This window comes from Hydra vulgaris, chromosome 03 (genome assembly GCF_038396675.1).
Source record: "Hydra vulgaris chromosome 03, alternate assembly HydraT2T_AEP".
NCBI lineage: Eukaryota > Metazoa > Cnidaria > Hydrozoa > Anthoathecata > Hydridae > Hydra > Hydra vulgaris.
The window spans coordinates 8,023,275-8,051,180 of record NC_088922.1 but is presented as its reverse complement, the minus strand read 5'-3'; the positions used below and the strand labels follow the sequence as shown (position 1 = coordinate 8,051,180).

At 25.4% G+C, this 27,906-nt stretch overlaps 1 protein-coding gene across 1 annotated transcript; it reads left to right on the top strand.

Annotated features, from left to right (window-relative positions):
* Positions 1 to 27,906, top strand: LOC100212846 (lipid droplet-regulating VLDL assembly factor AUP1). Its single transcript, XM_065792242.1, has 15 exons — positions 1 to 206; positions 2,869 to 3,012; positions 3,143 to 3,224; positions 12,625 to 12,693; positions 12,775 to 12,874; positions 13,341 to 13,413; positions 18,633 to 18,672; positions 18,797 to 18,841; positions 19,935 to 20,008; positions 20,429 to 20,498; positions 20,615 to 20,705; positions 23,164 to 23,316; positions 23,544 to 23,668; positions 27,445 to 27,536; positions 27,612 to 27,906. Exons 1-15 carry the CDS (start codon positions 169 to 171, stop codon positions 27,643 to 27,645), a joined length of 1,230 nt encoding a protein of 409 aa, XP_065648314.1. The 5' UTR covers positions 1 to 168; the 3' UTR covers positions 27,646 to 27,906.

Genomic DNA, 27,906 nt, shown 5'->3' with positions numbered 1-27,906 from the left:
AAGCGAAAGGAATATTTGTTTTCGTGTTAGGATGCATGGAACAACAACAAAACACGATGAGTTGGATTACTTGTAAATATAGCTCGTACTATTTGGTTGAGTTAGAAAATAAGATGTTACATTAATATAACTAAGGTTTTAAAAGTTTACCACTAAAAATTTATAATCATGTCACTTGCTATATCTGAATTGTTTAACCTTAAAAGGTAACTTGGTTAATTTAATTATTCTACTAGCCTAACAACTTAGAAAAACATCTAAAATTAAGACTTTTTCACTTTTTTTTGAAAAATCAATAACTTCAAGTATAATTTTTTTTTTATATCATAAATCAATTATGTAGAAATTACAAAAGCCGGAGGTCTTCTCTATTCATTGTTATTTAGTTTTTTATTTGAAGTATTTTAATATTTGATAAATATTTAAAACTTTTAGATTATTATTATTATTAAATAAATTAGGATGTGATATACTTATTAAATTTTTAAAGAAGAAATGTGAAACTTTTTAACTATTTTATCACTTTTAATTGCAATGTATATGTAGTTATTATTATTATTATTATTATTATTATTTTTTTTTTTTTTTTTTTTAATTAAGTTTAACTTTGAAAAAGAATTATTTTAGCTAACTTTCATAGAATTACTATATCTTGTACTGTAAAATACGAATTAAAAATAAAAAATTAAACATTTTTTAAATATAAAGTATTAATAAATGATAATTAAACTTTTTATTTGAGGCAGTTACATGCTAGCAGATCAAAAAAAATTAATTTTATTGCTTTTCATGTTAAAAGCGTTTACTTGTTGATTGTTCCAAGAAACCTTTAGAGTCAACCTTTAAAATCATTTAAACTTTTTTTAGATATCTAAACCAATTTAGAATATCCAAATAGGATTTAAGTTTTCTTTAAACTATTTTGTTATTGTTATTTTTGTAGTTGAAAATTTTTTTAATATCAAATCTATAATAACAGGCACTAATTACTTTTGTTGGTCAACAAAGAAAATAATTATTCCCTGCAAAAGTCCTTAATTAAGTGAGATGATCAACAGTTGCTCAAATAATAAACAATGTGTAAAACTTATAAATGGTAAAAAAGTTTGTCTTTCACAGGTACTTAATGCTTATAAATTTTCCTGATACAAAACTGGCAAAATTAAGTTACATTAATTTCCCGCTTAAAATTGTTTTAGCTCTAGTAAACCACAATATAATTGATTGAACTGAACTAGGACTTATCCCAGAAAATTTTTTTGAGGTTTTTTCACATTTAAATTTATTATTTCTCTTATTTTTTCTTTGTTTTTTTGTGTGGACTACATTTTTTGTATTATAGAACTTTTATTATTTTATTCTTCAAATAATAAAACTAAATATTCTCTTTTCTATTTTTTCTTACCGTATTCAAAATCTTATTTTGAATACAGCAAGAATACTTTTTTCAGATATCATCTATTTTTAAAAATTTTATTACGCTACGTCTCATTTTTTCACCAAACAATGGTTTGATGATTGTTAAACTGTTTTTTAAGAATTTTATTTTTTTGTGACACAAAACTTTTGTTAACAACTTTTAAGTCATATGGCATGTTATTCAAAATTATAAATCTTTGTAAGAATGATGTGTTTCTATATAAGAAGTAAAGTTAAAAATTATAATAGAATTTAATGTAATGCTAACATCACTTTCCTTTTTAAAAGATTAAAGTCTTTTAAAATGATTCAAGTTAAAATAGATAAAGAAATTTACATTGTATGCGCTCCTTGTTACTAGTTATTAAAGAATTTTAATTGTTAGAAATTAATTAAAGAAAATTAATTGCTTAGAAATTAAAATGTCAACTTTTCAATAACTAGCTAACAAAAATCACTGAATTTGTTAATAAATATTATTATACCCAAATCTTTACAGAGTTTTTTTTAAACTGTTAACTTATTTTGATTAGCAAAGTTATCATAATAACTTGTTTGAATAAAATTTCTTAAGGAACAGCCACATGATCTTTTGAGGAATCGGGTAATTGTGTAATTGTTTGGAGTAGGAATGTAATAAGCCAAAAATCTAAAATTCAAAGGGCTGTTATTACATCTGTTGTTACTTTTTTTTATAAACTGGAAGATTTGTATGTATTTTAAAATCATGCAGATAAATAAACTGTTGGCATTTATATAGATCATGTTGTTTGATGTCATTTAAAAGTTAAACCAAAAAATAACAGCGGGAAAAATCATTGTCAGTTATAAAAGATGACTATAGTTTTTTCCTAACTGTTAAAAATTATTTATTTTTTCTTTATCATAAATGTTTGGAATTTTAAAGGTATGTAATATCTAGAATATCATTTTAGATAATAATAAATTAATTTTATATCATTATTAGGATATGCTTTATTGCTTCATACAAAAAATATTTATATTGCATTCTCATCTTTAAAATGGCCTCTTTAAAAATCTTTTAGTGAATTTCTCTTATAAGAGTATTTTTATTGCTTGAACTTGCTCTAAGATAGGACTTCAAGATGATTTAAAATGATGTTTGATTTAAGATAATTTTACTTTTTGACATCAATTTTGTTTGGTTGTTCATTTTTTATTCATTTTGCTATAGAATTACCTTGGTAATGTAGAACTACCATGGTAATAAGACTTAACTTGATAAGAAAAAAGATGAATCTAAAATCATTGGTTTAATAATTGTAAACAGTTTTCAAACTTAAAGTACAAAAATTTTCATAAAAAGAGTTTTCAAAATAGTTTGACTAAATGACAAATGTAATTTTAGATAAGTATTTTTAGTTCATTATAAAGATTTTTTGTGAGACTTAAACAAATACGTATTTATGATAAAAACTTATTTCTTAGATTTTCAAGTTTTGGGCCATGTACTGCAATATTTTTCTTGGTTTATACTCCTATTGGATTAGTTCTATTGGCATTACGCATATTGATTTCATTTCAATATTTATTTTTGTTATCACTATTACCTAAACATTGGATAGTTAGAAGGTAATTTTTTGTTGTTTTTTAAAAAGTGCTTACAAAATGACAGTAATCACAAAAAGAGTTAATCTTGTTATAAATTCTAACTCTAGCAAAATTAAATTATGTATTCATTAAGGTAAATTTTTTATTTTAGAATATTAATACGTACATATTGTTTTTTCATGGGCCTTGTTGTTACATCTAGTAATTCTAATCACAGAAACAATGGTGCAAAGGTTTGTTAAAATGTTATTTATAAACTTTGATGTATATACTTTTATATTTAAAATTATATAGTTAATTACAATAATATTTAGCGAAAATATTAATATCTAGAGAATAGTATTATAACAATATTTAGAGAAAATATCTAATATCTCTCTTTACCTAGCTGTTATTTAGTTCCAAAATTTCAGAAAATACTATTTTAGGATGAAGACAGAATTACCTTAGTTGACAATGTTTTTAACTTGAGTTTGATTATTTTCCTCAAACTGAATAAATATCTTTAAATTGTTTTGAGATTTAAATTTTGTTTGACAATTCTAAAACAGTTATTGGGTTATTCCATATCAAATCACCTAGTTTTTTGAAAGTTCCCCAGGGTACCATCTCAGATTTGCTTTAAACTTTGACCACACACAGATCTTATGAAAAAAAATACAATCCAGAAAATTTCAGCTTGATTAACCAATTTCTTCAAAAGTTATGATTGAATTAAAAATAACCAAAATCCAAAAAATTTGTGTATCAGGAGCTTACAGCAGTTTTTTTTCGATTTTTGACAAACCATAACTTTTTAAATAAAAATGGTGATCACCTGAAATTTTGTAGGGTAATAGTTTTTCACCCAAATAATCCATTATTGCAGTTGTTTTTGACTGTTTTTTTTTACAGTTTTTAAGTTATTGTACCTTAAAGTTGCTAAATATTGCAACATAAATATTTTTTCGAACTTTAACGTGTTACAGTTTAATACTTACTTACAGAAAGTGGATTTTTTGTTACCTTTGTGTACTTAGAGTCACCGCTTGTTAGAATAATCAAAATTATGCATTAAAAATTAATTTAGTGCATACAGCAGCCTATTGAAAAATCACTTTTTTTAAAAATTATGATAAGTTACATTGACTTTGCTGGCATAGAAGGTAGCGTAAACAGTTGAAATAAATTATGAAACTTTTTAATGTTGAGGTTCTATATATAGACAGTCACTAAAAAAAGTTTAAAGACCTATACTCTATCTTATGACATGATTGTAGCCTTTTGAGAGTGATGATATTTTTAAAAGGAGAACAAAAAAATACCACTTACCACATACAAAATTTATACCTCAAATTTTTTACGAACTGCACTGTAAAAAAGTGCATTCAAAGAGTAAGATGATCAGTTAAAAGAAAAGGTATGTATGCATGAAACTAATTAGCTTATCTCTGATTTATATAACTCATAATACTGTCATAATCATTACTCGCAAGAATATAGTCACAAGCACTTATACTTTTAATCAATGGAACACTTATTTGACACATTATCTTGTCAAATGGAACCCAACACTGACTTGATCGTGCATCGTTTGTCCATTTTAAATTTAATTTGTTTCTTTGCATAAACTTCACATTAACGTCTTGGTTTTCATTACAAATATCAACCAAAAGCCCTATGTACCATTCTTTATTGTAAAAGCATACAATATATTTACCGGGTTGAAAATTTGAAGGATTTTTTTAAATCAAATTAACATCATCTAACACATGAGGGTCATTCCATGCCAAATGGACCGAAATTTTAGGATTTCAACATAGACCCCCTCAGATTTTGATGAAACTTAGTAAGTTTGTTAATATCAATGAGAAAAGCAATTCCTGAAAATTTCAGCATTAAATCTTTTGTAGTTCATAAGGTACAGTCGTTTGAAATTTCTGATTTTTCCAAAAATAAAAACTTCAGTAGCAAAAACATGTCTTATTCATACTTTGATGCTCTATATTTTAAAAACAAAATTTCAGAAAATCTTCTAGTTTTTTTTATTGTATACAACTCTTGACTTACTTTAATAAAACTTTGACATTGAATTCTCAAATGTCACATTTTTTTCATAATGGCTACCTAAAAAAGCTAAAAAATTGTTTGCAAATATAAAAAGTTGATTTTTGATGAGTCAATATACAAAATCTGCAATTTAAGAAGTGAAAAGACATACTTTTTTAGTTTCTATATATGTTAGGCTTCCGAATTTTTTAAAATTTACTGATAAGATTCAAATCAGTAAAAAATTATAGACTTCTAAAAATGGCTGCAGCTAAATCTTTGGAAAATGTGCCTCCACTTCAAACCACCGATAACCAAGGACCAACACTGGTTTTAATAATTTTTTTTTTTCTTCTAATTTAATAGACTTTATTTCAGTGATTTCAGAAAAAAAAATAGTTGGTCCTCATGGGGAAGTTACAAAATCAGAACAGTGAAAATTGCCCAAAATGCATTAAAAACAATAAAAACAAAGTTATTGTTTTACTTTAGTTTGTGTTATATATTCTAATACAAAGTATATATGAATTTAAAAGTATTTCACAATAAGTACTAGAAATAAGTTTTAAGCTTGAATTAAACTCAGTTTTTAAATTTTGAACAAAAATACTATTTTATTTTCATTTTTTTACAAATTTCATTTAAGGGTTTAGAGTAGAGTAATATAAAAAAATTTGTTACATTACTTTAAGGCCTTGTTAAGAGGTCACATTTTAAAATCTTTTTTGTTTCGGAATGTTCAAATTATCTTTTAATATCGTTTAAGTGATTTTTATTTAGATTTAAAATTAAATTTATATTTAGTTAAACTTTCAATTATGTATTTGGTTTTTTTTGTTGTTTGTTTACTTGATGCTTGTGGTTTTTAAAAATACTTTTATCCAAGTTGGCATCAAAATTATTTTGTTAGCGTATCAAGATTGGGTTTTCTAAGTTTTGTGAACTTTGATCTAAGTGGTGTATTCCTATTGGAGGTGCTTTAGGTCTCCATTCAGTATGTGTTTGTGAGTACCACCAAAATGCAAAACTTTTAGCATTAAAAATACCAGATATTTTAGACTATAAAGACCTCTTGACATTAGTTGCATGTGACTCAACAAATCGAGATTGTATGCTGCAAAGATACTCTTTAAGTGTGTTGGTATCTGGGCAGTTGCAAAAACTGCCCAGATATCAACACACTTAAAGAGTATCTTTCTGCTTTATTTGATAAGCACAGCTTGGAAGAAATCACCTTTAATCAGTGGCAAAAAGCCAACAAAAAACATGATATAGTAACACTAACTCTTCCAGTGGATGATTTTATTGAAAAAGCTTGTCAACAAATAGACCAATTAAGAGATCATCATTATATAGCCAAAAATCAAGCAGCATATTTGCAGCATCTAAAAATAATATTACCAAGTAATCATATTTTAGTATTACTAGACTTTGCTGAAAATCATAGTTTTTTAATTCAAGATGCAGTACAAGGTTTCCATTGGAACAACAGTCATGCAACATTATATCCTTTTGTTATATACTATATGGAAGAAAATATGATAAAATGGAAAAGTGTTTTATTGTATGATAAAATGGAAAAGTGTATTATTTCAGATCATTTGCAACACAATACAAACTCAGTTCATTGTTTCATTTATGAAGTAATAAAACATTCAAAAGAGTTAATGTCTTACTTTAACCACTGCATTTATTTTAGTGATGGTGCAGGTTCACAATATAAAAAATTATAAAAACATATCTAATTTATGTCACCATGAACTAGATCATAAAGTATCTGCAGAATGGCATTTTTTTGCCACATCGCATGGATAGAGTGCTTTTGATGGCGTTGGGGGCTCTGTCAAAAGACTTGTAGCTAGGGCCAGTTTACAATCACTAACAGATCCTATAAATTCACCTCAAAAAATGTATGATTGGTGTAAACAAAATATTAAAGGAATATATTTTCAATACATTTCAAATGATGCAATTGTATTACATTGCATAAAGTTTAAATTAGAAGAATGTTATGCTACTTGTTCAACAATTCCAGGAACCACGGAAACCACCATTTGTTTTATACCACAATCATTAACTACTTTACAGATGAGACGGGTGTCATTTGATAATATGTATACTAATGTAAATGTTTCTAAAATGCATCATATGGTTCCACTTTCTTCTCTTTCACCAGGAATTAATATAGCATGTGTTTATGATGCAAAAGGGTTTTTAGGCAATATTGTGGAAATATCTGAAGAAAATCAAGATGTTCTTATCAAGTTCATTTTATGCAAAATTTCATCTTTAAAAGTTCAATCAACAACTGGTAGATGCTATGAACTATCAGCTCAAGAAAAAACTGAAATATTACATTTGTACAATAGCATAAGTAACATAATTAATAGGGTGCATCCAACGCCCCATACATTCAAAAATTGATCTGTCCCTATTCCTAAAACTTTCTATTGGTTCTCACAAGACACCCTGTTAAATTGTTTCAAAATTGAATGAGATTTAGGGGGGCCACCTCAAGTCTGAAACTTGCAACAAGACCCTAAACAGAAGGAAAAAAAGTTTTTCAAAAGTATGTCATGTTGGGTCTCAAAAGAAGCGAAACTTTATTTCAAAAATAGTTATCATTTTTTTGTTAAAAATACCTTGAAAAAATTTTTTGACAAAAACATGAAAAAAAAGTTTTTTTTTAATTTTTTGTTAAAAAATAATAATTTTTATGCAATAAAACTTAGAATAATAATTCTTGTGTAAAATTTTGTTATTTTTGAAATTTTTATAAATTTTTGCTTCTTTTGAGACCCAACATGTCATACTTTTGAAAAACTTTTTTTCCTTCTGTTTAGGGTCTTGTTGCAAGTTTCAGACTTGAGGTGGCCCCCCTAAATCTCATTAAATTTTAAAAAATTTAATGAGATTTAGGGGGGGTTTTGAAACAGGGTGTCTTGTGACAACCAATAGAAAGTTTTAAGAATAGGGACAGATCAATTTTTGAATGTATGGGGCGTTGGATGCACCCTAATAATTAAATAACAATTTAGCAAAATTATTATAAATTAGATTTATTTGTTTTAAACAGTTTTTTAGCAAAAATTTATTTGAAAGATGCAATGTTTAAACATAGTTTTTTAGCAAAAATTTATTTGAAAAATGCAATGTTTATTGATTGTTTATTAGATAATATTTTTTATTACATAATCAACTTGTGCATTGTGTTGACAAATCAAATAACTTATATAAGTTATTATATTTACTTGGTATAAGTTGTAATCTAAATTTGAACATGGTAATGAAATAAGTCAAGTTAATGGGGAGGGGTGGAATAGTGAGTGTATTGGAAAAATATTACAAAATTTATGGCCATGGTATTAAATATTGGGTAAATTAGACTAGAAAGTCTTTTTTTTCATTTTAACCTAATAAGCTACTTTTAAGTTTTATATGTAGTCTTTTTACTGTCTGATATTTAAAACTAAATTTCACAGTTTTTATATGTGTATGTTTAGTGGTGTGTTTGGGTATTAAGGCACTTCATACATCAGAGATAAAACCAGACACACAGTGTAATAAAAAGTGTACAATTTCAAATTTTTTCTAAGTTCTGGAAAAAAATGTGCATGTTAAAAAGTAAATTCTTGGAATAGGAAGGGGGGGGGAAGGGGGCAGGTAGGAGCTAGGGCTATTTAAAAACTGAGTTTAATTCAAGCTTAATTAAAACTTATTTCTAGTACTTATTGTGAAATACTTTTAAATTCATACATACTTTGTATTAGAATATATAACACAAACTAAAGTACAACAACTTTGTTTTTATTGTTTTTAATGCATTTTGGGTAATTTTCATTGTTCTGATTTTGTAACTTCTCCATGAGTACCCACTATGTTTTTTTTCTGAAATCATTGAAATAAAGTCTATTAAATTAGAAGAAAAAAAAAAAATTATTAAAAACAGTGTTGGTCCTTGGTTACCAGTGGTTTGAAGTGGAGGCACATTTTCCAAAGATTTAGCTGCAGCCATTTTTAGAAGTCTATAATTTTTTACTGATTTGTATCTTATCAGTAAATTTTAAAAAATTTGGAAGCTTACTATATTAAGAAACTAAAAAAGTATGTCTTTTCACTTCTTAAATTGCAGATTTTGTATATTGACTCATCAAAAATCAACTTTTTATATTTGCAAACAATTTTTTAGCTTTTTTAGGTAGCCATTATGGGAAAAATGTGACATTTGAGAATTCAATGTCAAAGTTTTTTTAAAGTAAGTCAAGAGTTGTATACAATAAAAAAAACTAGAAGGTTTTCTGAAATTTTGTTTTTAAAATATAGAGCATCAAAGTATGAACAAGACATGATTTTGCTACTGAAGTTTTTATTTTTTTAAAAATCAGAAATTTCAAACGACTGTACCTTATGAACCACAAAAGATTTTATGCTGAAATTTTCAGGAATTGCTTTTCTCATTGATATTAACAATTTCATCAAAATCTGAGGGGATCCATGTTGGACCTTGCTCCAGTCATCATAGACAGTATCACTAGATATTCTTCATAAAAACAATTTCTCTCCATCTGGTGCAAAACAGTGATAGCTTCTTGTTCCTGGAACTGTGCGCATCCCTTCATATCGTTTCTGAAGGTTAAAAGTTGCTTCATGGTTATTGATATCATCACTTGAAAGATAAAATATGTTAACACCTTTGATGTTTTTTTGAGCCCATGTAAACAGATCTTGTGGTGTGAGAATCTGATTTGTAATTGCTGCTTGTATACTAGCTTTTGCTGCTTCTCTTTTTATAGTACCTCCTATTCCATCACATGGACTTTTGCCATGTGACTTAGTAAAGGCGTGATGTTCAGCATTTATTTGGTGATCTACAATGTGATAAATTAAGTTTATTAGATATTTGTAGCTTTTATACTGTGACGCAGCACCATCACTGAAGTATTTAACTTTATTTGCAATGAAAATGCATTGCAAGTTTTTTTAATTGACCAACTATCAGGAGTTAATGTTAGTAACTGAACTTTTTCTTCATTCAAACTGATTTTTACTTTTTCCTTTATTGCATCTAAAAGTTTGTCTAAATCATCACAGTTAATGCAATTTTGCTTTTTCTCAGATATTATATCTTTTGGGTCTATATCCAATGTTGATGCTACTAGGTTTGTCATACTTATTTCCAGTTTTTTAACTTTTTGCTTTCCATATTCTAATTTATCGCATTTACTTACATTTTTTAGAGGAGATATTTCCAGCAAAGAAGCACTCTTATATAAGTCTTATTTAGGTCTGAAGAACTAAACTCCTCATCATCAACATCTTTGTCTTCATCTTCTTGACTAAATTTTCCTGTAATTTGTTCAAGTTTGAATTCATTCAAACAGTTAGTGCAAAGTTTTTGACCAGGTTTGATCTTAAGTTGACTTGCTGTTAAAATATTGACTTTACACAATCCCTTAATAATTTTTTTCTTGTTGACTTTAAATGGATCACAGCAGTATTTTTGAAGCGCTTCATATCTAGAAATATAGGCTTTTTCATGGTGAAAACATATCTCCTCATTTAGTTCAAAAGTGTGTCCAATTCTTTGAATTAACATCTGTCAAAACTTCAACATCTGTGTTCACAATATCTTTTAGTTTTATTCTTCCAATCATTCTACAGTAATACGTTTTGTTGCAATCTTCATTTAAAACTTTCCCCACACAACATTTCTCTGTTATTTTTTACTATTTTTTTATTTTTATTACTAATCTAAAAAGTTTAAAAAAGACATAAACATATTAAATGAAATATTGAATATATTCATTCACAGATAAATAAAAAATATACTACTGTCATCCCTATGACTAATTATTAGACTATGACCTAAGGCTACCTCATAGTCTAATAACATTCTCCTTTTGAAAATATCATCACTCTCAAAGGCTACAATCATGTCATAAGATAGAGTATAGGTCTTTAAATTTTTTTGGTGATTATCTATATATAGAACCTCAACATTAAAAAGTTTCATAATTTATTTCAACTGTTTACGCTATTTTCTATGCCAGCAAAGTCAATGTAATTTATCATAATTTTTCAAAAAAGTGATTTTTTAATAGGCTGCTGCATGCGCTAAATTAATTTTTAATACATAATTTAGATTATTCTAACAAGTGGTGATCCTAAGTACACAAAGGTAACAAAAAAATCCACTTTCTGTAAGTAAGTATTAAACTGTAACACGTTAAAGTTCGAAAAAATATTTACAATGTTGCAATATTTAGCAACTATAAAGTACAATAACTCAAAAACTGTAAAAAATAAGTCAAAAACAACTGCAATAATGGATTATTTGGGCGAAAAACTATTACCCTGCAAAATTTCAGGTGATTACCATCTTTATTTAAAAAGTTATGGTTTGTCAAAAATCGAGAAAACCTGATACACAAATTTTTCAGATTTTGGTTATTTTTAATTCAATCATAACTTTTGAAGAAATTGGTCAATCAAGTCGAAATTTTCTGGATTGTATTTTTTTTCATAAGATCTGTGTGTGGTCAAAGTTTAAAGCAAATCTGAGGTGGTAACCTGGGAGCCTTTAGGTGATTTGATATGGAATAACCCTTTTGTTTTGATATATTCTTTATATTGAACTTTCTATAACTTTTCAAACCTTTTGAGCATTATCAAAAAAATAGGTAAAGAAGAAGATATTGACTTCTCTATCTAAACTAAACAAGTTTTACAAATGCATAAAAAAATCTCTTTTATTTGATTAAGCTAATATGTCATTCAGTTTAAAGTTACTTTTAGTATTATTATACTGCATTACTACCAGACATTTATGCATGTAGACATAATGAATGCATACAATAAAAATACCCATAGAAATTGAGTCTTTTGACTGCAAGACAAGATGTGTTAAATTTGCCCTAATTTTATTCATTCAACTCGTTTGACTGGTATGGTGACCCAATAAACACTTTCTATTACTTATTCAAATATATAAACCTATTTAAAAAATTGTGTTGCAAATACTTGTAAATTAAATACTGTTAAATCAAGCTCTCAGTGTGTCTACTGTTATGATGAAGTTTTTTTGCATAATTCAAGTTATTGCTGTTGTTGTTATTGCTTCTATTAACATTTATTATTATTATTATTATTAATATAATTTTAAAAATAAATTAAAGGGTATTTTTCAGTCTTACTTAACTAAAAGTTAATAGTTTTTCTTTTCAAACAGACACGTCACTAAGTATTCTTATATAATAATAAATATAATATATATATATATATATATATATATATATATATATATATATATATATATATATATATATAAATAATATATATATATATATTTATACATATATATACATATATATATATATATATATATATATATATATATATATATATATATATATATATATATATATATATATATATATATATATATATAAAGAAATTCTAATACTACTAGTGACATTTAACTCTGCATTTAAAATCATTACTGATGATTTTAAATGCAGAGTTGACAAAAATTTGTTATCCTCTATTTTACCTTTTCCTTATTTCAATTTTTTTATTTTTGTATTTAAAAAAAATTTTTTGTTTTAGGTAATTATTTCTAATCATATTTCATGCTTGGATAGTATAGCGGTTGAAGCAATTATTCCAACAGTTCGTGTATGTTAAAAACTTGCAATTTTATTTCTTTTCATTCAAAAAAAAAAAGGTTCAACTATTCAATTACTTATTTTACTTTAGATCTCAAACCAATCAAGTTTGCCAACTTTATTTAATTGGCTGATGGGATATAAAGGTTTCAATTTGTCAATGAAATCTGAGTTCAACGAATTTTTAGCAGGTTTTTTTACAAACTTTTTAAGAAAAATTCCTAAATAAATTGATATTTCTTATTTTTTAAAAATAAATATTACAATATTCAGTTTTATTGAATTTTTTTTTAATAATGTTGCAATATTAACTCCTCTTTGTCTCAAGTAAGTTTATTTTAAAAATTAAGCAAGATTTTTATTTGCTATTCTAAACTGCCTTTTTTTTGTAATATTAGTATTAATAATAATATAATTTAATACTATTTATATTTTTATTAATATTAATATTACAATTTTTATTGCTTTATTACAGTTATTATTAAGGTTGATGCTGTTAATATTGTTGTTGGAAAAACTTGTATATGAAAAATGTTTATCATATATATATATATATATATATATATATATATATATATATATATATATATATATATATATATATATATATATCAATTAGAAAAAGTTTAACGAAATTAAAATGATTTATGTTTATAGCTTCAAGTATTCCATTCTCATACTTTGCAGAAGGTGATGTTGCTTGTGCAGATAAAGGACTGCTCAAATTCTTGTAATTTTTAATAATTATAATTTTTTTTTTTTTTTTTATTACTAGAAAATTCATGGGCGCCCGTGGCGCCTGTTTTCTAGTACCCTTTTACACGATTTTAAATGTTATTTGTTGTGAAGTGAAACTGGTGAAAGCAAATAAATCTTATATATATTATGCATACCTAATGAGTGTTTATAAGTGAAAAAGAATTAAAATTAAAAATTTAAATTACTGGAAACAAATGTTAAAAATATAAAAATTCAAAGTTAAAAAATTCCATTAAAGAATTTCTTTATAAACTATATTAAGAACATAGGTATAACGCCTTTTTTTAAAAGCAAGACATGTTACGCTCATTTAAGTTATTTATATACTGGATTACTTAACTATTTATTAATCGCTGTCTTTATTATAATAATAATTATTATTTACAATAATAATTATTTAATAATAATAATTAATTATAATAATAATTATTATTAGCAACAATTTGTTAATTAACAAAAAATATTTAAAAAAAAAATGGAATAAAGACTTCAAAGGATTTGAATAACTACTGCAGCGCACAATATTTTAACTCAATGATGTAATAAAGTTTAAATAAAAAGAATTTGTTTTGACACGTGATATTTTAAAAATAATTAATGCACTTTAGAATAAAATAACTTCCGCATGATTAATAAATATGCATTATGTCAGTGTTACACTAACAGGAAATTAGTGACCATGGTGAATATATATTAGATTGTAATTATTTACTTTTTTTATATATATTTGTGATTTACACTTTAAAGAAACAATTTTCATTTCCTTTTGTTTATTTGTTGGTTTATTGAGTTTAAATGCAATAAATCTAACATTTTCTTGCTAAGTAACTAAACACCTGGTTTGAAACACCTAATATATTTAACCGGAATTTTTTTATTCTTTTCAATTGTATACCGGCTTGAAAATATAATTTCTGGACTTATAAAATTTTTGTAAATTTTTGAACTCTCTTATTAAAGAGTAGATTTTTAACGTTTAATGCTGAATACCATGCTCACTGATCTGTATTATTTTTTTTATTGCTAATTAATATTACACTTAAGTTTGTAGCATTTAAAATAACTATAATGTGGTTTAATTGATTAACTGACTGAATAAAATTTCTTATTATTGACAGTAAAATGAATGTATCCACAGTGCCTGTTTTGCCCTAAAAAATTCAAGTAAAATGTCACTTGTTTTTCATTGTCTCAATTACCTATGGCAATTAATACTGAATTAATTATTTAAGCTCAAAAGATACTTGTAAGAGCTCATCACTATGAGCAAAATGTTTAAATTTTTTGTCGGTAAAGCTATTTTTCGTAAAATAGCACATTTTAATGGGAAAGTTCTATTTCATGATATTTCATGATATTTCAGGTAAAAAATCAAAATGAGATTTGCATTCTTGGTAAGTATTGATGCAGAAATAGAACGGGTTGGCATTCTAACTACTGATCATAATATTGGGCGCACTCAATAAAGCTTGTTAATCAAAATACTGGATGAATATGGAATGTGACGATGTAAAAGATTTTGATACAATTTCTACAAATGCAGGAAGACTTTCTGATACTATGTCAGGTTTAGTCATAAGCAAAGCTCAGTTTTACTAGAGCTGGCTTGCAGAAGACATTTTTGAACACCATCTTGAAAAGCTTCAGAAAACTTAATGCTCAAACAGTTCCAAATAAAATGGAATGATATTAAAAGTAGCATTTACTTTTCAAAGTTTGTTAAATGTTTTACCCAAGCTATTGGTAATACTTTTTAGAAATCCTAACATTTAATTTTTTAAATTTGAAAGTTTTCAAATTTAAAAAATTAATTTTCAAAATGGCAGTAGAGCTATCTCACAAAACTTTTAATCAAATGGCAATTTATATATAAAAAATTTTTAAAACACTTTCTTTAGCAAAACAATGGCTTAGAGGTCAGCTATTTTCATGGTTTGCTTCTGAGATCCAATAAGGAGGATTGCCACAATGCACATAGTTGTTTTCAAAAAAAAAAAATTTCCTCATAGACTTTTATTTTAGTGTATATTTACTGGATATTCAAAAAAAATATCTTTGGTCCTTGATATATTTAATATTTTTATACAATAATGAAACTAATTTAAATTACATTGTCCAATGCACACATTTTGACAGAATGATTGCTTAATTACTGTAAATTTGATAAATTTTCATGATTTTCAAATATGGAAAGCAAGGATTAGTTTTTGTTAGAAAAAATATATTCCAAAAACAAAGAAATATTGTAAAAAATTGTATTTTATTTAAACCTTCATATCTTGTTTGATGACATGTTTAAATATATCAACAGATTCATTTTTATTCAAACCTTGCTCATTTTTATTCAAAAATGAAGGTTCAAATAAAAAACTATTTTTCACAATGTTTTTTTATTTTTGAAATGCATTTTTTATACATTATAAAAATGCATTTCAAAAGTATGCATATATATACATTCAATTGAATGTCTATGGATATGGCATATAATGCACTATATTTTATTGTATTTTATTTATATCAAGGTTTTTTATATGCCTAAATATGTAATACCTATATTATAGTCTACTGTTTTTGCACTAAGGATCTGGAAAAAAAATTTACTACTAAGTACTTTATTACAAAAACTTTATTTCAAGCTTTATTTCAAAAAACAATGTAAAAATCACTAATAACTTTGTAAATGAAAAAAAAATTTTGATAAATTTTTTAAAGAACTTTTACAAGAAATTTTTTTTTGTAAATTTAAGGTAATCTGTGGTGCTTAAACTAGACTGAGCAATGAAAGCCCACAGAGAAATATGAAATATTTCTATTGAAAAAAAAATTTTATATAAAGGGGAATAAGTAATAATAACAAATAAAATTGAACAGATGTTCAGAATAAACACAGATTTATTTTAAGTAGAAAACTTATACACAAATCATAGACAGCAGTAACTTTATCACTGAAGTATACCTAAAACAAACAGAATGCATAAGCAACATATATAAAAAAATAACCATAAATCTTCATCAGATAAAAGTTTCACTTTAAAACAAATATATATATATATATATATTAATTTATATGTATATATATGTATATACATATATATATATATATATATATATATATATATATATATATATATATATATATATATATATATATATATATATATATATATATATATATATATATATATATATATATATATATATATAGCTCAACGTCTTAAATAATTTATATGCTATTTTAATTTTGAAACCAGTTAGAATGTATTTTGTACTGGTTCCATCATCAATGCTATTACAGTACTATTACTTTGAATTCGCCTTTTTTTTGACATGTTCTACTAAATTTTTTGACCAAAGCATAAATTTATTCTTGAAGCAGTTTGTTCATAGATTGATTTTAAAAAATTTTCAAAAAATAATTTCTTAAAAAAGTTAATCAGTATCAATTATTTATTTTATTAAGTTTTTTATTATTTTTATTATTTTTTCACATGAAACATAAAAACTATGGGCATCACTACATAAACAAATTTACACAAAACAATATCAAAAAAATCATTTTTATTGAATATGGTATGGGTTATAAAAATACATTGTGTGGTTTCACAATGTGTTAGAAACACCTTTTTATGATGAAACCATTTAGAGCTATTTTCATTTAACGCTATATTACGTCTTCAAGCAAGTAATTTTTTTTTTCTCAGTGAAGCTTTAAATGACTCTTTTGCCAACCATTTGAGTAAACAAAGTTTTATGAAAATTAAGGTTAAATAAAGCTTCAGCACAACATTTTTTGTTGCTCTTTTTTTTTTCTCTCTATTTTTTTTACTATTTGCTTATTTTTTATCTGAACATAAAATGCTGTATTCTTTCTTTCTGGAAATTAACTCAATAATGCAGCTGCATTTGTTTTGCCAAACATTTTTGACAAGTTGTTTGTTGTTTCCAAGATAAATGATCTGATAATTAATTTTTCTTGCTTTTTTATAGTTTCTGTTTAGTAATTGATCTTGTTCATAAACTTTATGAAATATCTTCTCTGCAGTGTAACCAGTTGTAACTTCACCTTAATCTCTGCAAAAATCAAATATAAATGAAGGAAAAAAAATTTTTTTTTTCAACATTTAAGTTTTTTAGATTTTTTATAAAATGGAGTTTATCAAATATTAATTATCTTTTAAATCTTTTATAAACTGGATGATCAATAAATAGTTTTCCATCTCCAGTATATACTTTATGTAACTATGAAAATGCATTAGCATTGGTGGAATGGTTATCAGTAAGAACAGCTTTTTTTTAAAATTCAGATTGGTGTATCGAGGTAATACACTCATCAATTTCTTTTTTCAACCATAAACCTGTTATGTAAACTTCATGTCAAGATTTTACAACATAAGAACAAATTTTTGAAACAATCATAAGAACAACTATTTTAAAAAGATTACTTTCTGGATCCAAAATATATTTACCACTTTGATATTGGGCTGCTTTTTGCAAATACATCTTACCCACAAGAAGCCCGCAATCACTTTTTTACACGATTAATACACGATTTTTGTCAATAATTTTTCTAACATAGTACAGTTAGTTAATTTGTAATTTTCATCACTGCGATACCATTCAGGTAAAGAAATATGATACCTTTTATAAGACAATGAGCTATTGACTCAAAAACATAATTTGTTAAATGTAATGACTTAGCAGAAAACTGTCTGCTTAATGGTCTACTTAATTTACACGGCCTGATTTGGGCTTAAAATGCAACAGAATTGCATTTTAGGCCCAAATCAGGCTGTGTAATTTAAGTAGGCCATGTATCAGTTTTCTACTAAGTCATTTCATTTACAATAATTTTGTCCTGAGTCATCACATTAAATCTGCTACTATTATGAGTCAGTTACAGACAAACTTTTGAGTAGTGCATTTAAGTTTTTTGTGCCAGCATTGTAAGTAGTGTTGATAACTTTATTTATGTTATTATTTATATGTTAATAATTTTATTTATACTATAATCAACATTTTTCACTCAGAAATGTTTTCTTACTCCTGTGACTAGGTAGGTTTATTGTTTATTTTAAGTGCAAGTATAGAGACCAAGATAAAAGCTAAGTGCCATATAATGTTGCAATACTTGTGTTTTTAACCTCAGGTTTTTACATATAGTTGTCAAAAACTATAGTTTTTTGTTTTTAGAAAATCGCCATTTGAATTTACAGTTGGTTTGGTACAACCTGTAAGTTAAATGACTAGATTGAATCATTTTTTTATTTTTTTAATTGTGTTAGGTTTTTCAGTTTTGTTAAAGACACATTGTTATATCTTATTTTTGTTTGATGTATTTTTTTTTTTAATTTTAGATTGCTATTTTATCTGAGCGACCATGGTTTTTTCCTGTCAATGTTGTATGTTCCTTTTCTGTGTATCTATATAAAAAGATATGTATGATTCTAATTGAAACAAAATTTCAATTAAAAAATTTCATATTTTGTTTGGTTAAAATCAGTTAGGGACAATAGTTTTGGTAAACATTAATTAGCAAAATGGTTTAAGTAAATGTTGATTGGGGAGGATGATTAGGGTAAATATTGGTTTGGGAAGTTTAAGAAAATCTTAATTATGAAATTTTTTAATGTTGATTTGGTAATTTATATAATAAACTTTTATACTATATTATAAACTTTTTGTTATTATTCTTTTTTTGTAGCATTATAATAGATGTTTTTGTTTTTTTTTGTAACATTCTAGTAGATATATTTTTTAATTTCTGATTTACTCCCGACAAAGCTGCAAGCATTCACTATTAAGTTGGGAGTTACTAGAAAAAAGAAAAAAGAGCAAGGAAATAATTTACAGAAGACTTGATAAGTTGTAGATTGTATGAGTCAGGAAAACATAAAGATGGGAGAGATTTCCAAAGGGTTGAAGTGCAGGGAAAAAAACTAGATGAATAAAAGTTTTTAGGGCATGCAGTGACAGATACAGTAAAAGAATGAGACTTTGTTGAACAATAAGTCAAAGGAAAATGAGTTTTATTGTATCTATTTTTTTATAATTTTTTATAAAGATATTATTTAATTATGTATATATTAGGGTGCGGTGAATTTTAAATTTTTTTTTTAGATAATATCAAATATAATTTTCTAAAAGATTAATATTTTAATAGAGAGTAATTCTGATTTTTATACAGAGTAATTCTGATATGAATAAACAACTTTTGCATTATATATGTATATATATATATATATATATATATATATATATATATATATATATATATATATATATATATATATATATATATATATATATATATATATATATATATATATATATATATATATGTATATATGTATATATACACATGCAACCCTTGGAATTAGGGTCGGCATTCTGCAATGCTGACCTAACTGCCGACCTGAAAATATTTGAAGTTGGTAATTTTTTGCCGACCTCGTTAATGTCATGCAAGTCTCTTTATTTTTAACTTGATTTTAGAGCTACATTCACAGTACTTTTTGGTCAGACTTGTTTTGGGTTTTATATATTCCTTTTACACGATTTCATATTAGGTATTGTAGCTTTATGCATTTCAAATCTTTCTTATTATTTATGTTCTTAGATATTGTTATTTTTTTATTATTATTATTATATATAATGATAATTATAACATAATTATCATATAATTAACATAATGATGCTTATTAGCTCTTTTTTGTCCTCTTTAGAGCTGTTTTTGAAATTATTAGATTTTTTTGAAGGCTTAAATTTAATTCAACAAAGTATTGCATAAACAAAGTATTGCTTAAGTTCACTATAAATAATTTTTTTTTAGTATTCTAAAATATTTTTAAAAAATTTTCACTTGAATATATTTTTATACTTTGTCACAACTAAAATGTTTTAGCAATATGTATTTTTAACACTATTTAAAGTTTGGTTTTACGTTTTACAACATTTAAAATGTTTTAATCGTATGAATTTACTTTCAGCTTTATGCCATGTTGTCTTATTCCAGAAAATAAAGATGAACTTGAAGCTTTTGTGAAAAAGATACAACATGTAAGTTAGTAACAAAGTTAATTAAATAAACTTTCATTTTTCAAATTAAATAAAATGTGTATTTTTTAGGATATAAAATTTTATTTTATAATAATATAGCATTTGTACTTTTTTAGGATATGGCCTTTGTACTTGGTGTGACTGCTACAAATTTTACTTCACAAGATAAGCAAGAATTTATCAAAAGATTAAAGCATGAGGAAGAAGGCAAAATATATATTTCACTATTTTTAGAGTTGATTCTGTTAATGTATGCTATATATATATATATATATATATTATATATATATATATATATATATATATATATATATATATATATATATATATATTTTAATAAACAAGACAAACTTTTTAATTAATAAAACCATTTTATTAATTCTAAACAAAACAATACATGTTTTGACTATCAATAGTCATCTTCAGTTGAAGTTTAATTTTTAAGTTTGTTTAAATACCTATATAGGTGATTTTTTCAATACCAATACAAAATGTAATTATCTGTGTACAAACTATTAATTTAATTACAAAAATACAACAAAAACTATTATAAGAATAACAAGTCATACTAAAAAACAAATAGGAAGTGACGAAAGAATAGGTTAATAAAAAAAAATTACATAGAAAGTAATAACTAAACAGAAAGTGTCAATTGGACATGGTTGACCTGTTTGCTTATACCAGGTTTTAACCATTCTATAAACATGCTTTCTTTAAGTTCTAATTCGAACTTATTAGATGTTGAATCTAAAACGGAAAAACACTTTTCATTTAATTGCATAAAACAATTTTCATTATCATGGAGATGTTTATAGATTTGTTATTTTTTGTCTCTCTTATAATGTTCAGTTATCCGTGTCTTGAGATGGCGAGTAGTTTCGCCTATATAACAGGAGTTACATCCTGCACATACGAAGTTGTAGACCACGAACGATTCGAACTCTAGAGGAATAGGATCTTTAGAGGAGAAAAATTTTGAAACTTTTAGTGAGACAAAAACTAGTTTAAATTTTTCGAACTCTAGAGGAATAGGATCTTTAGAGGAGAAAAATTTTGAAACTTTTAGTGAGACAAAAACTAGTTTAAAATTTACAGAACAGCAATCAATCTTTAAAACAAAATATCTTTTAACCGTTCTTTTAATCTTTTTAATCGTTCGTGGTCTACAAATTCGTATGTGCAGGATGTAACTGCTGTTATATAGGCGAAACTACTCGCCATCTCAAGACACTGATAACTGAACATTATAAGAGAGACAAAAAATAACAAATCTATAAACATCTCCATGGTAATGAAAATTGTTTTATGCAATTAAATGAAAAGTGTTTTTCCGTTTTAGATTCAACATCTAATAAGTTCGAATTAGAACTTAAAGAAAGCATGTTTATAGAATGGTTAAAACCTGGTATGAACAAACAGGTCAACCATGTCCAATTGACACTTTCTGTTTAGTTATTACTTTCTATGTAATTTTTTTTTATTAACCTATTCTTTCGTCACTTCCTATTTGTTTTTTAGTATCACTTGTTTTTTTATAATAGTTTTTGTTGTATTTTTGTAATTAAATTAATAGTTTGTACACAGATAAAAACATTTTGTATTGGTATTGAAAAAATCACCTATATAGGTATTTAAACAAATTTAAAAATTAAACTTCAACTGAAGATGACTATTGATAGTCGAAACATGTATTGTTTTGTTTAGAATTAATAAAATGGTTTTATTAATTAAAAAGTTTGTCTTGTTTATTAAAATACTTACATTTTTTGTGCTAAAAAGAAATTTTATATATATATATATATATATATATAATTTTTTTTTTTAACTTTTTTTTATGGATTAACTTCTATTTGTTAAAAATATATTTATTTTTACAATATTTCGAGGGAATATAGATATCCTCGTTATCAAGTATATTAAAAACTGTTATAAAAAAAAAATTATAATTTTTTTTAATTTTTTTATAACTGTTTTTAATATATTTGATAATGAGGGTATCTATATTCCCTCGAAATATTCTAAAAATAAATATATTTTTAACAAATAGAAGTTAATCCATAAAAAGAAGTTTTTTTAAAAAATTATTTATACAAATAAAATCTATTGAAGATGTCAACATTTAATATATATATATATATATATATATATATCTTTTTTTTTTGAGGACCTAGACTAGTTTGTATAGAAATATTTTGACATATTTTTCTTAATTTTTGTTGTGAATGAATCTATAACTTGATTTTGCCATTACTCAGGCATACATTTACTTCAATCAGAAATCAGTCAGTGTAAAATGTCAACACATGTACACTTAATAATGCATGCTTATTCTTATCTGCAGTTGAAGTCATGGACAGTCAAAATTAACTCTAAAAATCACAAAAAAAACTTACTTCCTAATAAAAAGCTTGTAACACATTTTATTTTAACCTACTTTAAAAAATATTTTCTACAGTTGTCTGCCATGACTGCATATCTGTGTTATACTCTTATAGATATTTTAGATATCTGTGTATTACTCTTAATGCATAATTTTTGTATGTTTGGCTTTTTATTTAAATTTTTTTTTAAAGTTTAAATTTTAATAGAATAAATGATTAAAATGACAAAAAAAAATTAAGAAATCAGTTGATAAAACATTTAAATATGTTGGGGAATTTTATAGAAAAGGAACGCCTAACAAATGAAAGCCAATTGATGGAAAGTTTGTTGAAATCTTCAAACAACAGCCAAATGGATTTTGATTTGGCTAAAATGGTTGAACAAGTTAAAAATGTTTTGCCTCAAGTCCCTTTGACAGTAATATCTGAAAATCTGAGTAAGTTGTATATATTAAATTATTTAGTAATGTTATATATTGTATATATTAAATTATTTAGTAATGTTATAACTTAGTAAACTATGAGTAAACTATGTATATATGTTAAATGTTAATGCACATTAAACATTAACATTTTACATACAGACTTAAAATCTCTTTTGTTTAATTTAAAATTTGTCAACTTTAGTTATTATGTTTACTGAGTATACACTCTCTTCTTGCAGAAACATCAAAGCATGTTGATAAAACCATTACCCAGCTTCTAGATGGTTCTGTAAAATATACACCTCTTAATGAAGATGAGCAAAAGTTTGAAAAAAGTCAGCAAGATAGAATTACAGCTCATAAGGTTTTTTAACATAAAATTCTTACAAGAATTTAAAATAATTGTTTTAATTGTCAGTATTTTTTTTCTTTGCTTTTGTGATATATTGTTTTTTTTTTTTTTTTTTTTTTTTTTTTTTTTTTACTTTGCCTAAAATCTAGAATAGCTAGCCAAGTTCATAAGCAAGAAAAGTTTTGAGGAGTTCTCATAAGCGGGAAAAGTTTTGAGGAGTTCGAAGTTTAATATAAAAAAGTATCAAAACAATATATTTTAACACAGTTAAACATAAATTTGCAAAAAGTACGTGTATGTATGGAGTATGCAAGAATATGAAAGAATATTAAAGATTTACCTAAGTTTGTATTAACTTTAGAACGATATATAATAATACAACACAAATTCAAAAAGGTTCAAAAGGTTTACCTTAATGCTTCGATTCCCATAATTTAAATCCCATAACCTTAATTTTACTGTATTCACCTGAGAAGAAACTGAAAAGATTACATTAAAAAGTATATAAAAACTGTAAAGGGATGGCTTAGTACAGCTAGCCAAGTCATAGGTTTAACCAAGAGGAAAAAAAAAATTGCTTCAAATTCTATTAATATGAGTTTTAACAAAGAGTTACAGACAAAAAGAGTTTACAGACAAAAGTAATTCTAAAATGCTAATAAATAAATTCGTCAGAAGATCTGTTAGAAAGGAGCCTTTTTCTATCCAGAATTAATTACTTTACTATGCATTGTTTTTTCATTGCTTGAGTTACAATTTTTGCAACCATATCTAACCAAATTGACTTAAAACTTGTGACAGTGATAGAGGCAGACAAAAAAAACTGTATTTGCAATGCAGGATTTTTGTGCAGGAAAAGAAATTATTCTCAATTGATCGAAACAAAAAGTAAAGAGCAGTTTGAGCATTAATGCTAAAATCTTTAATTGAATTTAGAACAGGATACTGAGAGAAAAAAACACAAACCTAATATTTAAAGTGTCATTTTTTTACTTGATTGCATCAATCCATGACAAAATATTTTTGATACAGCTAAGATTTGGTAATTTTGGGTACCAAAGTAACATTAATATTTTTTTTGTGTTAAACCAATGTGTTATACTATGTACTAGAGTCCCCTTTTCAGAATTAAACATGATTCTAGTGCATTTTTGTATGTATATTCATTGATCTGCCCATTATACAGGTCACACATATCTAAGTCTTTTACGTTGATTCATGATTGACAGGTTAAGTTTTTTTATTGTTATGTAACTCAATACCTTTTTTGTTTTTCTGATCAGTTCTCTGCCTACATTTCAATAAAAAAGTATCGGTTGAGTATTGAGTCTAAGATTTGTTTTGCAAGTTCTAAATATGCTACTTTTGGAACTAAGCTTTGACAGTCTTCCACTTCTATTAAGCTTTCTCAGTTTTCCATAATGGCATATTGGCAATGTCACTTCCAGTTCCGAGGTTTTTACTGTTTTTCGCACACAAAAAATATATCATATTTTAATTATCAGTTAAAGTTATTTTTACTTTTTTTAGCCATTTTTTTCAGTAGGTTGGTATGAGATAATAAACATTTATACCGCCCCCTCCTCCTCCCTTTCCTATATATTTTTTTATTTTTATTTTTTTTTTTTATAAATTTAAAACATTCAAAATATGAAGGGGTTCTAATTTTTATATGGCCATACCTTTTTAAATCCAAAATATTTTTCAATAAAATTTGAAATTTAATTATAAATTATGATTGTGATTAAGATTAGAGACAAATAATAACTTGATTGTTCATATTTCATTGATTCAACTGATCATTAGAGATAAATAATGACTTGATTTTACATATTTCATTGATTCAACTGATCATTAGAGACAAATAATGTCTTGATTGTTCATATTTCATTGATTCAACTAATCAAGGAGTTAATTGACTTGGGATTCAATTTGAACTTAAATTCTCATTTTTGGAAGTTGAAAGGCAAACCTACATTTTGAACAGAAAGGTAAAAAATTCCTGGTTAAATGGTCGTCATTAAATTTAAAAGTTGGGAAGAATGGAGCCAAAAGGTGACAATACTCATTTCATTTTGCTTAGAATGCTTAGGATTTTCTTTACGTGTCTTATTTCGTTATCTTTAATACAGAGGTAATGTAAATTTTAAATAATCTTTACCTAAAGATGTTATTAATCCATACTGTCAGATACAAAATTGACTCAAGATATTATCAACATAATTCCACCTAAATACTATATTTATGAACACCATGTATATAAATTGTGGATCTTTTTTTCATTGAAAAAAATCTGAAGAACTTTCTTGAGCAGAAAACTCAGACATGGCTGTCATAGTTGCGGATTTAATGGATCCACGGAGAACCCACTGTACCAAAGTTGTTTTTTGGACAAAATGATATTCCATTCTCTAATTAAATATCTGAAATGCATTGAAATCTTGAGAATTAAAGAAAATGATTTATTGTTTTTTAAATCTTTGGTACTTTTTATAATGTTCTCAATTAAACTAATACTGGTAAGAAACGATAGAGAGATCATTAGGTAATATATGGTTAAGAAACACAAGTATTTTATTTTTATAATTTTTAGCAAGTTATTATTCCTTACTCTTTGTTTAATTTAATTGCTGAATGTCGTTTTGAATGAAACTTAGTAGTATGTGAACACCGCAATTTCACTTAAAACTAAATTTGCAATGAAGATTTCACTTGGGTGGAGGTTTAACAGATTTTAACAGGTTCTTTCCCAAAGAATATCTTGATAGGCAAAAGATCTTCCTCGGTGTTACATCACAACAAACATATAAAGCAGTACATAAAAAATTAAACAAGACACTGAAAGGGTTTGTTGTGTCAGAAAAAAATGTCCATTATGGTGAGAAATTAGGAGTTGTTGTTGTTATACAGTTCAATGAGATAGTATGAAGATTTCGAGGATATATTATTTTAAAAAAATACAATATCTAGTTTTTTAACAGATTATAATATTTAAAATACTGTTTGCAGCATCGAAATTTTTTTAAGATTTCTTTTTATATTTTGTCTGATTTAGTAGAGGCGGAACATATTTTTGCATTTTAATTAGATTTTTTCAAAGGGAAGTTTGCACTTGTTATTGCGCTAATATTTGAGTTTCAAATTGTGAGTGGTTTGAAAAAACCTGAAGTAAAAATAACTTTAACTGAAAACCTGTAATATAGAGCAGTGTCTCATAAACTGATTTTTGACCCATTTATACTTGAGTTGTTGTTTGCTCTCCAACTATCTACCATTTCGGATTATTAACATCGCCCTCTCTCCTTAACACAGATATCAGTACCAGTTGCGTGAATTTGGCTAATAGATAAATTGCGAACTACGAACTTTTTTTGAGAATTAAAAGTATAAATTTTAAAAACAACAAATTATATAATGTTTTGTATATTATTAAGCGTGCATACTGTGACTGACAATAGTGAAAGACAAAATTAAATGTACATACATCAACTGACTGTTTTATTGAAGCAAGTTTCGTTATATCGTTTTAATAACGTCTAGTAAAGGTTACATCATCAATTACCAATAAGATCATGATTCAAGATTTAGGTAAAATGCAATAAAAGTTTGCATTTTACCAAAACATAGCTGGTTAATGTTCAACATAGCTAGTTAATGTTCAACATAGCTGGTTAATGTTCAACATAGCTGGTTAATGTTCAACATAGCTGGGTAATGTTCAACATAGCTGGTTAATGTTCAACATAGCTGGTTAATGTTCAACATAGTTTGCTAAACTTTACATTCAGGTTGTTAAAAGTAGTGCGTTCGGAAAATCAACAACTGCTCGTCACATGTCTTTTCAAGAAAGAAAACGTTTAATGATTGAAGAAGCCAGAAGGTTAATTAACTTTTAAAAATTTATTTAATTTTCCCAATATATTTTTTATTCTTATACCATTAACTTTTTATTTAGAGACTATCTTGATCTTCATCCAGAATACAGATAACCTTCCTTCATGTCCGTTCAATTCCTTTCTTGATCTCCGTTCAAGTCCTCCATTGATCTTCGTTCTAGCCCTTCCTTGATCTCTCATAAGATCATTCCGAAGACTTATTAGGTTTTCTTTGAGTGCAAATTAGCATTTAGGTGAAAGAGGTAGTACAAAGACGAAAAACGAATGTTTTCACATTTTTTTAATGTATCTCGTTTATTCGTAAAAATGTGTAGTAAAATATATTCTTAAAAAAAAAAAGTATTAATATGTAAA

Excerpts from the sequence above, each read along its gene's own strand:
- LOC100212846 (XM_065792242.1), top strand. The coding sequence starts at position 169 with ATGTCACTTGCTATATCTGAATTGTTTAACCTTAAAAG. Across the intron at positions 12,694-12,774 it reads CAATTATTCCAACAGTTCGT|ATCTCAAACCAATCAAGTTT; the intron begins GTATGTTAAAAA and ends ATTTTACTTTAG. Across the intron at positions 20,706-23,163 it reads ATTAAAGCATGAGGAAGAAG|AAAAGGAACGCCTAACAAAT; the intron begins GCAAAATATATA and ends GGAATTTTATAG.